This window comes from Ciconia boyciana, chromosome 1, assembly GCF_034638445.1.
Source record: "Ciconia boyciana chromosome 1, ASM3463844v1, whole genome shotgun sequence".
NCBI lineage: Eukaryota > Metazoa > Chordata > Aves > Ciconiiformes > Ciconiidae > Ciconia > Ciconia boyciana.
Window position 1 is genome coordinate 101,416,987 of NC_132934.1, and position 16,651 is coordinate 101,433,637.

Consider the following 16,651-nt stretch of genomic DNA (forward strand, 5'->3'; position numbering starts at 1 on the left):
CATTTTATGATGTAAAAATACGGACTGAATGCAGGTAAACTCTTGTTTAGCTGCCTTAGAGTTAAGAAATTATGCTCAACTAAGAAGTAGTAGAAGACAAAGAGAGAGTAGTAAAGAGTCTTTGGCTTCCGTTGACGGGTCTGTGCCACCGCAGAAATGCCTGCCTTGATATTTCATGCCTGGAACTTCCCCAACTGTTGTTCCCACATCTGATTTGCCTGTATGTCAGAGTTTCAGACTCCTGATTCTTGCTCTCAGCCTGTCTGAAGCAGCATGCTCTGCAGCTCTGACTGCACCTGCAAGAACATGCACCCACAGTTCTGGAGCTAGAGATTCTCAAACAGCTCTTCATGAGGCTGTGCTGCCAGTCAAGCACGAGCTCTCTTTAGTTGCTTTAGCCTTTGTATCTCTCCTGACAGCTGTCTATTCTGTTCTCAGTGTCACCAAACAGCTAATTTTTCATTGTGGTTATTAAGTAACTACTTGAGTAAGCAGTGGCCATCTGTCTTCCCACTCCCCATTTGTCACTTTATCAGTTGTCCTCTTCAAAACTTCTTGCTTTAAAGGGATTTGTGGAAAAGTTCTGTATTGATTCTGGTTGAATGTACCTCTTATCAACCTTCCCAGTTATGCATGGGGCAAAGGCAACAAATCCTTGCAATACCATTTCATACTTTACTAATAGAGGGGTTAGGTCTTTGGATCAGTGCAATGCAAGAAAGAACGCGTGCCTAGGGTGGGTTTGTTTATCCCCATGAACTCCTGTGGGAAGTTTCTACCCTGCTTGAAGAGGACATCCTAAGAAATGCAGAGTATAGGAGCAATAGCGATGGAATTATTAACTTCATAATTAGTCTGACTGACAGTTATGTATAGGTGTTATACTTTTCCAAAAGCTTTTGTATGGATTTTTTTCACTTACGAATTGTTGTCACATAAACTTTTGTTCATTTTATCACCACTCAAAAAAATAGTATGGTAAAAGACATAAAAGCAAATGCTTGTAAGAATGCAGAATAGAAAAGGTGAACAGCAAAGTGGAGAATATTAAATCTAGCATCATGACTTCACAAATCACGTCCCAATCTAATAGGATTGGCTTCAACACACAAGTCATTTGTATTTTACCAGTGCAAGGAAGGATAAATCCATTTGTCTGAATTTCACTTGTTTCTAATTTCCCTAATGAAGATATACTCAGATTAATAAACAGAGCTGACAAAACTGTCAGGTATTTGTGTTCATTTAGAAAAATCTGCCCAGTAATCTACTGTTGACATGAACATGACAGTGAATTGAATATCAATTAGCTTTTTCAAGTCAGAATGAAAATTATTACATAGGGCAGCTGGGCTCCTATCATAATTTTGCAACCCCTGTTTTTCTCACGGTTAGCTCTTGACCTCTGTTGTGGTTTAACCTCAGCTGGCAACTAAGCCCCACCCAGCCGCTCACTCACTCCCCCCTGGTGGGACGGGGGAAAGAATCAGAAGAGTAAAAGTGAGAAAACTTGTGGGTTGAGATAAAGACAGTTTAATAGGTAAAGCAAAAGCCGTGCATGCAAGCAAAGCGAAACAAGGAATTAATTCGCTACTTCCCATCAGCAGGCAGGTGTTCAGCCATCTCCAGGAAAGCAGGGCTCCATCACACGTAATGGTGATTTGGGAAGCCAAAACGCCATCACTCCACACGTCCCCCTGTCCTTTTTCCCCCAGCTGTATATGCTGAGCATGACATCATATGGTAAAGAATATCCCTTTGGTCAGTTGGGGTCAGCTGTCCCAGCTGTGTCCTCTCCCAGCTTCTTGTGCACCCCCAGCCTCCTCGCTGGTGGGGTGGGGTGAGAAGCAGAAAAAAGGCCTTGACTCTGTGTAGGCACTGCTCAGCAGCAATGAAAACATCCCTGTATTATCAACACTGTTTCCAGCACAAATCCAAAACATAGCCCCATATGAGCTACTGTGAAGAAAATTAACTCTACCCCAGCCAAAACCAGCACAACCTCCAATTATCTCACATGTGAAACCAAAAGCTTAGGGAAATAACACAGCTGTGTGACATAAACCAGCTCTGGTGTTATCTTCTGGACCTGTGAACAGCATTAATTTATCTCACTTCATTTTAACAGGAATCCCTGCTGAAAAAGACTATCTTAGAAAGGAAAGCTGAGTCAACGGTGAAGAACACACTGTTTCCCTGGTACCTAAAACCCCTTTTTCCCATCTCATTCTTTGTGAGGAGTCCATTAAAGTAGAGCAGTCTGCTTCTACCCACCAGGACTTATTCTTCAGTTCTGTGTTAGCTGCCTGTCCTGCAGGGCTGACGTTGCAGTGCTCAGCCCCTTCTGATGCATTACGAATGTAGAAATTCATGCCTTCTGGCTGATCTGTGTATTTGAGAACTTCCTCCTGCCTTACTCTCCTGTTTGGAAGTGTAGTGTTAACTAAATCACTTGAAATCACTTTGACACTGCTCTTGAGGAAAAATCTGTGTTGTAGGTTAGGAGAGGTAGGATATTACCTATTCATTCTCCATTCCACAGTTACCTGAGGAAAACTTGGGGGTTCATCTGTTTCTGAGGTAAACCCATTTATTTTAGATCTGAATATGCTCTCTTTTTAACTCAGTAATTTTATTTTTTCTCATGCTCGTGAATAAGACTCACATTGGAGAAGCAAGCACTTATGTTAGACCTCAAAATACATCATGTTTACAGTTGTCTTAGGGCAAAACAACTTGCAAAGCAGCAGAATACATAGTCAAGATCTAACTGTGTACAGTTTGGGATTGTAACTATTATCCCAGAAAGATTTCAGTGCAGAAATTGTCATGTATTTCTGCACTGACAGATACATTTTCTACATGCTTGGTTCATTTGGTGACACTGAATGTATCAGGATGATTCCCAAGGCTCCGCTTGGTATTCATGAAATGAAACATGGAACCTGCCTGACTGGGAAAGGCCATATCTTTTACTGACTGGTGTTAGGTGCCTGTGAGTGATAAATTGTTTAATTTCTTCTCTTTCTTTGGAATATATGCCTGTATTATGAACAGGGATTAAAGTTGTGTGATAAGGCAGCACTTTGATATTGAAAAAAGAAAGCCAATGTGTTATCCTAGTAGAATAACCATTTAAAGACTTCTGTCCTTCCTAAGTTGCTTTAGAGAGATGTTCACCATCAGAGTGTTCATATATGCATGTGCAGAAAAACCGTTAAAGCATGGACAGTTGCATCAGTGTGGAGGTATTATGAATCTCTAGTTACACTCCACAACAAGGAGATCCTGTTGTAGGTCATCATGCAGGGAGTCTTTTCTCAGTTCTGTTGTAAAACAGCAATAAAGGTAGTTTCTTTTTCCTTCATTCACCTGATTATTCTTTTTGTACACCAGAGAAATAAGTTTCACAAGATGCTTTGTACAGAAAGCTGCTACCAAGATTTCATACCTTGGCTTAAATAATTATAAAGGCTAACAGTTGTCCAAAAGGTCTCTATGTTAATTGTACTGAGACTGCTTCAGGAGTGAACTCTGCCTGTTACGTGATGTCTAAACAGAAAAAACCTTCATTTAAACAAAAGCTTCTAGGCATAATTGACCAATTTTCAGAATTAATCAGTTGTTTCTATTTTGTTTGTTTTTAAGAAGTATTTTAGCACTATTGTAAGTAATTTTAATGCTATTAAAAACAGGCTACAAAAATAATGGAAAAAAAACAGAACATAAAATTTTACTATTATTTCATTTGGGTGCAAGGATTCTTGTTTCCTGAAAATAAGTCTGTCTGTCTCAGTTTTTTAATCTTACTATGTCTTAAGCTCCAACTTTATAAAATAGATATTTAAATTTCTCCAGTATTTAAAATATTTCCTGATCCTAAAATTAAAAAATTGTAAGTACCAATTATGTCATTTAAAGTAGAGGTATGACAAGCTACAGGTACGTTCAGTGGGCTGTGTACAGGTTATAAATTGTAAATGATAATAATTGTTTACCAGAGCATTTTGATAGGTGTTGAAAGTATTGCAATTCCTTATTTTACAATAAAGTGGCATTAGGAAGGAAGTAAAAATGCTCTTGTTAAAATAAGAAAAGTTTATGTTTGGATACTTTAAACCCTAAAGTTAACTTAAAGCTTGACAGCCTGTAGCCACAGACTTGTCACTTTTTTTTAAATCCACTGTCCTCCTTTCAGAAAGGTAGATGTTAACAATACTAAAAATAAGGCACAGTAAATGTAATAGGCAACTAGCTGACGGTATGTTCTAATTATGGTCTTTTTATTATTGAAATAACACATAAAGACTGGTGTCTGTTGTTCCCTGAATACAAAAGCCAAAGGCTTTCTCCAGAAGGGCAGACTTTTATGACCATCTGTCAAAATTTACAGTGATAATTTCAACAGTCATTTCTAGATAAAGAAAATTTAGACATGAAGTAGACCATTTACAAAGTCTTAGAAGATGGTGGTAAAAGACAAATACCTTAATCCCTTGGTGCTGTAGAAGTCATAAAATGAATTAGGCCTGCTTGTAGAATTTTGAGTGTTGAGTGTTTCTGGGTTTAGTTCAGATTTAACTTTTTTTATAGAGACTTTGGAGGTGCTGAAACACACATTAGATTATTTGTTTAGAATCTGAGGGTTTTTTGATCCTACCATGGCTATATGCCTTGTTATTTGGAAATAATTGTAAAGTTGCATTTTTGTTCATGCAAATGTAAGTTGAGTGGATGTTCATATAGCTCCCCTTTCCACAGATATAATCATATATGATGTTCATGACTTGTTCTTCTAAAGTAATGTGATGATACAATTGGGGATCAATTACATAGCATGAATAACAAATATAAAAATCTGAATGGTTGGTGAAGCAAGTGGCTTATTTATTGCTTCTACCTTCATAAACTCTGAATGCTGAAAAGTATATGGAGTTGAAAAAATAAATATTTGGCAAATGAGCTGTAAACAGAAAGGAACACATAAGCTTACAAAAGTGATATGTAATGAATATAATAATCAGCTTTGGTCTTCAATATGTCTTATCCACTTAATTGTTCAAATGAAATACCGTGTCATTCCGAGGTTCCATTAGTTGCTACTTCCACTTCACTAGCTTCAGGGGTTTGACAGTATACGGAATAACGGTACTGAAGATACAGCTGGAATCAATTGCCTCTGCTTCCATCAGTTCTCTCAGTAGGTACAAGAATTACTCTTTCATTTTAAAAATGACATAAATTAAATCTCTCAGTGTGGTATCTTATGATTTTAGGTAGCAAGAACAAAGTACAGCATTTGGTTTACTTATCTTGCTTATTTACATGGTACAGTCGCATAAAAATATGCATTCCATAATGCAAATTCAGTAAAGTCTTCCACCAAAAAAGCACAAGAGGAGAATAAACCAGAGCTTCATCTTGCTTTTTCTATTTAACACTTAATCCAGTGAGGTTACTCTGATGTAACGGAGGGGTCTGCAATGGCTGGCAATGCTAATAATAATACAACATGAGAATAAAGGGATTCATGTTGATTTTTCAAGTGAGAATGGAAGAAAGGCAATGTGAAAAAGGATAATGTAAAACTGAAGCTTTTGGTATGAAAATGTTGGCTTACATTCTGGTGAGAGATGGAGCAGTAGGATTACAGCAGCGTTCCACTCTCAGGAGAACGTGCATGTTTGCACGTAAGGTATGGAAAGGATAATTATATTGGCTCTGAAGTAGCAGGAGCACTGTGAAAGTGTAGGAAAGCATAAAATGATATAGCAAAGAACATTAATTTTAATTTCATTTAAAAAAAGATCTTGCTAAGAAATAGGTGATAAGGTTCTTTAGGAAAAGAAGTTGAATAAAAAAGGTGGGTAGTGGCATCTTATGCAAAAGAACCACTGTTTGTTTTAATCTTGTTAGCTCAGAGACACAGGATTTGAAATTCTATCTATCCAGGTAGTAGCAGGGAACAGTAAGACTGAAACAGATAATTGAACACCAACAAATTAGAAGATAGCATAAGTTATTCCTTAAGGATCTGTGTGTAGTGTATGGAAAGAAAAATGGTCCTGTGGGGAAGTTAGATTTTGAAGATCCTCACTGGAGACCTCATGTAACTGGGAGTAAAACACCACCAAGTTAAAGACAGGCAGTTATCCAACATAAAAATATTGCACTCGATCTAATAATGTTGCAAACTTCTTAGGACTGAGAGGGTGAATTTATAATGAATTAGATGTTGGGTTTTGTACATGAAAAATTATTCTGACCAGTTCTCATTCATTGGAGAAGAATTCTAATCATGTGTTTGTGTGAGTGTGCAAAGTGAAAATGAAAAAGGTGAAAGTGGAAATTCCTTTTTAAAATTCTTGATTGAGAAATCATTGATCAATAAAAAAGGCCAGTTTTGGATAACAGCTCAACCTACATTAGAGGTAACATGAAAGCAGAAACTAGAAGTATAAACACTTGTAAAAATTAATGGAAAAGAGAGGATACATGTGGAAATCAATATACACTAGAAAATATGAAGTGTAGAAAATTGAAAATAGAAGCTAAGTGTGTTAGGTAAAAGCCCAAGTCTCACAACACTCAGGATAACGGGAATTTCTCTGTTGTATTATGAATAAAAATGTTTCTGTGAATGGTATTGAACTATTTTTAGAAAGATGCAGAAAATAAGGTATTTGGAATGAGAAAATTAGAAATTAGTAATTTATTCACATAACACGAAGAATATGAAGTACTTCCCATCTGGTGTAAATAGTTCTCTTCCAAGAGTCCTGAAAGAATTGGCTGAGGAGATCTCTGGGCTACTGATGGTAAATTTAATGAGTATGGGGACTCAGGGAATTCAAGACTACTGGAAGACCGTAGGTGTTAGAGTACTGGTTTGAAAAGAAAAGGGAAGCACCATTAACCAGGTAACTAGATTTTTATAAAAATCACAGTGTTGGAGAGGATTCGAGAAGTCATTTAGGTGTCCTCTCCCGCCCCAAGGCAACATGAGATTATGTAGAAACCAGGTCTGACAGTGTTTAACGTGTCTTAAAAGCCTTCTATAGTGGAGATTCCCCAGGTTCCCAATTAGTCTCAACTATCCCTCTTCTTTACAACTGTAGGAGTAGTACGGATTTTCCTGAAGTCTAACATAAAACTCTTTTTACTGTAATTTAAATCCCTTCTTCCGTTTTGGCCATTAACATAGAGAACAGGTTATTCTCTTCTTAACTAGAAGATTGCCAGTGGATAGTCCTTCCAATTTAGCCTCCGAGGTAAATGACTCCAATGCACTTCGAGACCTTCTAGAGCACAGCCTTTCTAGAGATCTCGTAGTTCCTGTTGTGCTCCTGTGGTGTCTTTGCAACTAATCCAGGTATTTTTTGAAGTAAGGCACTAAAAACTAGACACAGCACTGCCGCTAAAGCTTACAAATGCTGAAGAGAGGGGAAGGATTACTGTATATATTTTGCTGGCTATAATTCTGTTTATCTCCGTCAAACAGCCTTGTCCATACTTTGTTTACTATATGATTTGCTATGACTCCTATATACTTTCCCAACAGAATTGCTATCTAGACAGGTGCTCCTCATCCTTTATTACTGCAGCTTGTTCATCTTGCCTAAACCAGATAGCTGTTGCATGCAAAATAATGGAAATGCTGGAAAAGGATTCAATTGATAGGTATATAATGAATGCCATTTCATTTGTGTTTTGGAAAACAGGCCTGGTCAAAAAAACCCAAGCATTTAAATAATTTTTCCTGGTTGATTGCATGTTAATTGCCCAAGGTAACTTGCATATTGCCTATCTCCCACTTCTTTCTGTCTTCCTCAAGCAGACAAGCCACAGAGGTAATACGTTTAGATTTTGTAAAGTATGACAAAATATCACAAAGTGTTCTGACAGTAAAAAGCTTACCAAATTTTTTAGTAATGGATTTTAAAAAACTGAGGCCTAAGAAACCTTAAAGTAGTTTTCAGTGACTGTTAAATCACAGAATTTGAGATGTTCCTTGTACACCATTCAAAATTCTAACTGGTCAACATTTTTCATTAGTAACATGGAAATAAATATAAAATCAATAGCTGACAAAAGAGTAGTAAGTAAATAAAGAAAGAGGATGTGCAGACAGGGAACAGCCTTTATCACTTAGTAAAGGTCAGCCCTTAAAAGTAAAACTTGTTTTAATATAAACAAATGGATCTTTGTACATTCAAGAACAAAAATGCAACCCAAACTGAAAAATAATGATGAAAAGGAGTGATTCTGTAAAGGACAGTGATATTGATAGACTAATAACTGCCTATGAGTGCAATGCTGCCATAAAAAACAGGCTAATGTGACCTTGGATATATAAACAGGATATAAAAATAGGCAGGGTTCTTTATCTTAGTGTATATTGTTAGAAGGAATGATTTCAGAATACTGCAGGTGATCCTATTTTTAAAAATGAAAAAGACCATAAAACTTGAAAAAAATGTGCAGACACTTCAGAAGAGAGCAACAACTCTCTTGGGAGCTGGAAGTGAGAGACTTTAGAAGCTCAGTGTGTTTGTCTTATAAATATAAACTGACTGCAGTCAATAAGTAAGTTTTCAGAGAAAAAAAATATATGTGCCAGTTTTGCCTGTTTCTGGGTATCATCTGTAATGACTGCCTACCCTTCTGGAAGCTGCTGAAACTTTACGGCTTTTATTTGGGCATCTTTTACCCAGTGCAGCAGAGACATTCTGCACACAGGAAATAGGTAGCTCCTGAGTGCACGGTGTGCATTCGTGGGTGAAGCCACAGAGCAGATAAATAGGGTGAACATGCTGTCAGGCTAAGCAGCAAATGCTCCCCACTCCCAGCGCAGGCACCTGGCAAGTCTCTGCTAGCCCCGCAGTTGTCAGCTGGGTGGGATGGGTTGGAGTGAGCTGGTCTGTGTCTTGTCAAGTTGTCTGCTGAGTCTCGGCATTTTTTCTTGAGGTTTTTCCACACTGGTATTTTTCTGCAGCTCCCTGGGTTACTAGTGTTATCTTAAGAAATTAATGTCTGTTTGTCGTTCTATTTTCCTTGCAAATCTTTGGCTTACCTGCTATAGAGGTAACAGTGAAATGTGTTAGTCCACAGTGAAAGGGAGGTCAAGCTGGGTGATCTGATGGCCTGTTCTGATGTCGGACTATGGCTCCATGAAGTTGGCCAAAATCCTCTATTCATTTAAAACTGTTAGGTCAGACTGGAGGTGTGTAGAGAAAGAAGAAGAGAAAAGAAACTGGTGAAATGAATGTTTGGAAGGCTTTTTCCTTGGTTGTACAGACAAGATTGTAGAGTTCATCTTCAGAACAGTATTTTGGAATTAGAATTAAAATTCCACACCGTCAGTCCTCGGAGCTCTGCTCATCATAATTCTAAATAAAACAGTTCCCTCAGGACTGGGCAAAACCTCTGAGAAGATTAATTTCAATTGTAAAGTCTAATAATAGCAGTGTAAGATATGTCCAAAAATAAAGAAAACTGGAGCTCAGTATGGCATAATGGGTTATAATAATGTAATATCTATTAAAGTATGTACTGGAAAACAAAGCTAAACACTTCTAAATTCTAAGAATGAACTGTGCAGTTAACTAAAACAATAGGTTTACAGTTCTATGTTTAAGTCTGTATATTATTGTTGGGCAAGTGACAGTATCCCTAGCTCAGTTATTTAAGGTAGGACATGCAAGTGCTAAATCTAAGTTCTTTTAATCCAAAGAGATCTTTCAAAGGATGTTTGAGTTCATTTTGAATCATGGCATGACTTGGTAATGGCAGATCTACACTCTTTCACTCTTGTTCACTCTGCAAGTTTTACACTCTATGTCACCTCAAAAAATTGGCTGCTACCAGTGGAGGTTGGATGTCAGAAATGTCAATAACATTGCTCTAGTTGCAACCGATTTATTTATAGCTTTTTTCATAAATATTAACTACAGTAGTTCCAGACACACACTTCTGCTTATCCTGGCAGTTAATGGCTTGTCCATAACAGCCACTTTGCATGAAGTCTCACTTAAGAGGGATGGGGCTTTTTATGGCATATAAAGGGAGTGTAAATAAGTAAACATAGGGACAAGGGTCACTAAATATAGCTTCCTGGTTCCATTAACTTTTTAGGGAATTTTCTCTCATTTTAAGCATCATACGTGTAATGTCCACCATCTCTTTTTAGTCCCTTTGCATGTGAATTTCCAGTTCTTTAGAAACTTTCACTATTCTGCAGCCAGAGGAGAAGTGTTCATTCCTGTATGTAATTCAGATGTATACATGTGGGCATTCCTCCTGGTCTGGATTTTTTTGGCAGAGTGAATTTTCTGCCAAGGAGCTGCAAGTTGGAAACTTCTTGGCAGTGCAAATTTGTCTGCCATCAGGTCTGTGCTTCTGGGGCTAGACTGCTTCTTAATTACCTCATTTAAAGATAGCCTGGGTATCTTTGTCCCACACTGAAGTCTATCATGTAGGTATCTCCAAATCACTGGAGTGTGCAAGGATTTTATTACTTTATCTGTGTCCTTATTTGTATAGCTGGCTCTGTTGATTTCACCGCTTTACTGGGGTTTGTATTTGTTTGCCATAAACAGAATGTTTACTTGATCTGCCAGTATTTGCACATTTTTGATTGATAATTATTTTATGTCTTGTAATACAAGTACTGTTGGAAAGAAAGTCTTTTATTTTTTATGACTTTCATTTCTGACTCTGAAGGTGATAGCATTCTAATTCTGGTTAGCAGTTGTTTGGTTGTTTGAGTTCTCCAGTTTGAGGTTCTAACAGATTTGGTGGATATAGGTGAGCATATGTGAGCATATAGGACGCCTGATATGTAAAACATACCAAAAATTGTATTTTAACAAAACTCAGTTATTTGATGGGAATCACTTGGTAAGTTTATACAAGAAATATTGTTAGATCATGGCTCAACTAAATTTAAACTTAGCAGTGATGAATTTACTCTAGTATTTGATTTTTTTAATGTACAGCTTTGAGCTTTCAAATAGTACTTGATTAATTTGGGCAAGGAATTAATTACTTCAGGCTCCACTGAATAAATGAATTAGTTTTCCTTCCTGTATTTTGGGGCTTGTTCCTTGGAAGTATTAGTTTTGAATACCTGGGTGATGTTTATTAAATCATGGTTCTGCTACCACAAAAATTGTAAAATTGAAATGGCACTTCAAGCCCCAACACTATTTGGAGAAATATTTAATTTCTGCCTGCAGATCCATAGGTTTAGCAGTAACATATAGTGTTTTTCTTGTGATTATTTATTTAATTCTGTATTAAAGAATTAAAATATCATCAGAATAGCACTTGATAAGTAGCAAGATATAACTTCAGCTGAAAACCAAGTATATTTACAAATAGTCCATGTTTGCTGGGTGAGAGAAGAGGGGAGGAGAGATGGAGAGAAGAAAACAAACTCCTAAGATGAATTGAAATATTCTCAGAAGCCAGCTGAGCATTTGGTCTTCTCTATGAAAAGTCTAAACCCAGTGGCTTAATTTTTTGGGAGGTGACAGATCCCCAGTACATTATAACTTTACATAGGAAACTGCTGCATCACAGGCCAAATGGGAAGACACTTTTCTGACTCTTCAACAAGAGTATGGTAGCCTGATGCAAATAGAAAATACTATGACAGCTGTAAATCACAGCTTTGTAAGTAAGCAGAAGGCAGCAATAGTCTCAATAGGGATAGTGATTCCATTTTTTGGAAGTAAAATAGGGCTTGTGAAAAAATGTTTCTTTTATCTTCAAGTTATTCGCAAAGCTTCATAAACTGGTGGAGTGGTGAAGAAGTGGAGAGCAGAATACTCCCCTTTGTTGAGCATCCTTTTAAAAATGTCATTAGTTTCTTCAAATAAATCATTAAACTTTTATTTGGTTAATGTTGAGCTTGTTATCTGACTGTAAATTTGCTGATAAGACTATTTTCAGTTTCAGATTAAAAGTCAACATACATTCAAGTATAGAGGAACTCTAATTGTCACTAATACAAAAGACAAAGGAAGATGCTAGGTCAAGTTTCCTCTAGTAAGCTGGCGAGTTCACACAGTTTCCATGCCAATGTGCCTTTTCGATAAGGCAAAAAACCATGACCTGGCTTTTGCTACTGCTGCTGTACTGTTTTATAGGAACACATTATAGATAGCTATACATTGATTGATTGGACAGATAAGAGGTGGAAGATAGTGCACAACAGCATAAAACCCCCAAACGTATGGATAGTGGTGTCATGTTCCAAACTAATAGCTTCATTTTTCTCCATCATTTAACCATGCAAAGAAGAACTGGAATTTGTGGGCTGTAAGGAGGAACTGAGCATTCAAAACACACTAACTTGATAATTAAAACAAAATCCTAATTTACATTTCTTAAATTAGAGGGTCAGATTAAACAATTCCATTAGAGGGCAGTAGTACATGTAGGTACAATGGCTCATGTACTAAATATTTAGTTTACAGTCAGCTTGCTTATCACTATGAGCTGTGTTCTGTATAATTTTTGCGTTATTAGTGAAAGGAAGAGAAAAATGAAGCTAATGTAATTTAACATATTAAAATAATGCAGAAACATTTTGTAATATGGAAGTACAGTAATGCACTTCCTGTCATACATAAAAACCCCAAAATTAATCTGGCAGAAATGATGCAAAATGTTTGTAGCTGCTTTGAGCACTGTGATATTCCAGCTAAAATATCAACACTGAGATTGTTAGTCTGTGTTCTTTCTGAATTACTGGGGGTTTTTTTAAACATCTTACTTTTGAAACTCTGTTTTTCTTTATTTTATTAGCTTTGATGCTTAAGTCCCTGTGCAGACTTTCTAGATTTCCAGGCAAGGAATTGCAGAAATGTGCATGCTTATTCAGGCACCTTTTAATGATTAAGCATTGGTAGTGTATTGTGATTTGGCAATGAGTTCTGCAAAAGATTTAGATTTTGTATGAGTTGTATCTTCTGAGACATTTGATAATGAAATATAAGCCATGAAAGCCTAAATGTTTAGATTCTGTTCTTATTCATACTCCAGCATTTTAATTGCTTTAATAGCTTTAAGCAGATGTACCTGGCTAATATGGCTAGTTCAAGTCATACCAGTTTAATACTTTACTATGTTGTATATGTCTAATCCAAGCAATACCACAAACATACCATTTCTTTTTCCATTTTCAGTTGTGTTACTTGATACTACAGCTGCCCTCGGAGAACTAGGATGGAAAACATTTCCTTTAAATGGGGTAAGTCACTCACCATTTTGGTTTTACTGTCTTGATTTTGGCATTCTGCCACTCTGGAAGTGAATGGCTGTTATACCTGGATGGATATTCTTGCAATATAGACTTGTCAGAAAGATTTTAGTTGTTCTCAGGACTGGAGCAGCCTGTGTTGTAAGTAGGAATAACAAACGTGAGAATGACATGAGTACACATTATTATGCTCTTCTCTTGCTTTTCTGAGTGTTAACAATCTATCTTACTTTAAATCTGATTCTAAGTGTTACACATCATAAAGTTCCATATTAAAAATTCCTGCACTGGAGGAATGTACTATGACTACATTTTTTGTGAAATAAAAGGAAAAATCAATTTTGATTTTATAACTTGAAACAAAACTTTAATGATTTAAGTGACGATTAATATGGACTAGCATCTGGTAAAATGGTATCAGGTTAGCTAAATCAGAAAAACATTATAAATATGTTAATGTCATTAAACCAGCTTAAACAGTTAGAGAAAATATTTGAGTAGTTTTGGGTTTTTTTCCTGCACTGAGCCTTCTAGATTAAAGTTTGCTATTCCAGTTTAATATGGGTTCACTGTACTGTTAGTACAGATTGCCAGGGGGCACTTGACATTGCATACAGGGCCCCAGAGTGTTAGGGGCATTTGATATACTTGGAGGTGGTGCGGCCAGGTGAGCATGGGGAAGAGGAGCATTTTTACTCTTTGAAGTTCAACCATCAGTGCTTTGCCAGTGGCTACACTTCCAAAACCTGTCTTCTCTTTCCACCCAGCTAATGCACGTAACAGAATATCAGAGGCATTTGTAGTTTAACTTTTTAATTAAGATATAGTATACTGGAGCATTTAACACGTATTGTATCAGCTTTTAGTTCTGATGTCACTGTACATATTGTATATCACTTATTTTTATATTAGCTGGCATTATCTCTTAATTCTTGTGTATGAGGCGTATAATTACTTGCTTCTCTGAAATAAGCTCAGAAAATACTGTTTTTCTGAGTGAAAAATCTTGTTTCATTTTTAGTTATTTTATTTCTTGTGATCTGTTCCAGAAGGAAGTAGAAATTGTCTATCCTCAGCACCTTAATAATCCATTTTTATAAAATGTCTTCTGTGTCTCTGCCTTCAGGGATTTCAAGCAATGTGACATTTCTTAATCTCAGCCTATTTTCAACTTTATGGATTACTCTTTTTCAGGGTTTTCCAGTTCTTTGTATTCCTTGATATAATTTCAGTCTGTTACAGATACTTCTGTGTTGTACGTTTTGTATGCAGTCTCATGCAATCTGAGTTATAATTCTGAAAGTTTTATTTCCTTCAAAAATCCTAGACAAAGCAAATACTGTCATACACTATGATGAGAAAATACAGTGAGGAATTTTTGCTTTAGCAAAAAACAAATAGCAAATATTGTCATATACCATGATGAGAAAATACAGTGAGGAATTTTTTGTTCTGGCTTTGTGATGAGCTCCATTGAATTGAACAGGGAGGCTGGCATTTGGAAAGCACACAAGATATAATTTCAGTTATTCTGTAAATTCTTAAAAGCTTTAGTTACTCCACTAACAATAACCACAATATACAAGCACAAAAAAACTACACTCAGAGTTGATTTAAAACATAGCTATTACAACGTATCTGTTTTGGTTGGTCATACATACCCTTAACATTAGTTTTGCAGCATATTGAGGTTTTCAGATGTCTTAGAACCCTTGCTGTGCTTTAAGAATTGGCAGCGTTTACTAGAATACAAGGACTTTACATTTGAGTCAGTACTTGGGATTCAATTATTAGAGAATTTCCCAAATAAGGACAATTTGTTTTTTAAAAAACTAGAGAGTAAATATGTGGGAGAAAAGTGGTTTGTAGCATGAGGAAAACATACAGAATAAGGCTTCCTGGGACATAAAACAGGCAGAAGATGCTAGAGTGAAAACTGTGAGAGGAACTGGATAAAGTAAGCATGGAGATGTAGTTAAGAAAAGTGTACATGTACTGTTAACTCAGGAAGAATATATGTCTAAACTGTTGATGAATTAATCTAAGCTGTAAATGGAATAAAGATTCATGTGCACTACAACAAAGAAGTTTTTGAACAAACTTTTTGGGAAATTGTACAGGTGAGAATACATGATTTGGAGAAGCATGATAAGATTATGATTTGGAGAAGCATGATAAGAAAGAGACTATAAGATATTGGTCACATACAGCAGGAGATGACTGGATATGCTGACAAACAAGGTCCTCTGTTTCTCACAATGGAATGAAGGAAAATGCCTTAGGTCAACATTCCAGGAAAGGCTGCTGTGAGCAGTAGGACCTAGTGGCAATGCTGCACCTGTGAAAGAGTGCAGAAAGAAGGAACAAACAAAAAAACCAAAATAAATAGTGGAGACAAACGACTTATATGAAAAGAGAGTTATTTCTCTCACTCACTGAGAGTTATGCAGAACTGCTGATTAAAATCGATGTTTGCTGATTTTTCAGAGTTAGCATCATTCTGACAAACTTCATTAAAATATACCAAATGTACATTTTGGTTTAGATATTTGATCGTACTGAAAAATTGCATAGAGCTATTAAAATATGAAAAGTTACATTACTTTGGCTTATAAAATATTAAAGGTAATAAAGTTAAAAACTGAACTGGAATGTATTTCTAAACTGTTTCTATTTAAGTTATTCTGGGATCCTGTACCTTACACAAAGGTAAGAAGAAAATTGAGCTTACAAGTGCTCATGTAATTAACAGAATATGACATTTGTATGCTTCTTCATGTCACTTTTGTATGCAATCTCTGAAACAAAAGGCCAATGTTCATGTTAATTATTACTTGATTCTTATTAAAATGTAAGGCAAAATAATTATTTTGGGGTTGGCTAATAACTCCTATTATACTTACTGATTTAGTAAAGAAAGTAAAATTGTTGTCTTTCTAAATCTTGCACGAACATCAGAGATGTTGTTTTACGCCCACAGCGCTATCTAATCCGAGTTATTTATCTGTCCTAATATAATTCAGAATATGGCGTAATTATTGATGTGATTGAGATTATCACTGCAGAAATAAGAACCTATTTTGTTCCATGATGGGCACATCAGCATTTTCCCTTTTCCTGGAGGAGAGTGACAGGTTTTGGTTTGTTTGTGCTTTTGATAGAGACTGTTGTTCAGATACTGCGTAAATCTTACATGTTCCTTTAATCAGACATCCCCCCCAACACCCCCCCCCCCGCCCCATAAGTGTGTGTGTGGTGTTTACATATGTAAGAAAAATGTCATTGACGTGGTTACTGCTCTGATGAACATTTTTGAGGTTAGGAGGATGGGATGATAAGTTTTCTTGAGACTGTGACATTAACAGAAGTCATTAATTTACTGGC

At 36.3% G+C, this 16,651-nt stretch overlaps 1 protein-coding gene across 9 annotated transcripts in view; it reads left to right on the forward strand.

Annotated features, from left to right (window-relative positions):
• EPHA6 (EPH receptor A6) overlaps positions 1–16,651 on the forward strand; it is a 532,004-nt gene that overhangs the window by 25,764 nt on the left and 489,589 nt on the right. For all 9 annotated transcript variants that reach the window (XM_072885203.1, XM_072885210.1, XM_072885220.1 and 6 more), the window contains exon 2: positions 13,194–13,258. In XM_072885203.1, coding sequence (XP_072741304.1) covers positions 13,194–13,258 — 65 coding nt within the window. The remainder of the gene's footprint in view (positions 1–13,193; positions 13,259–16,651) is intronic.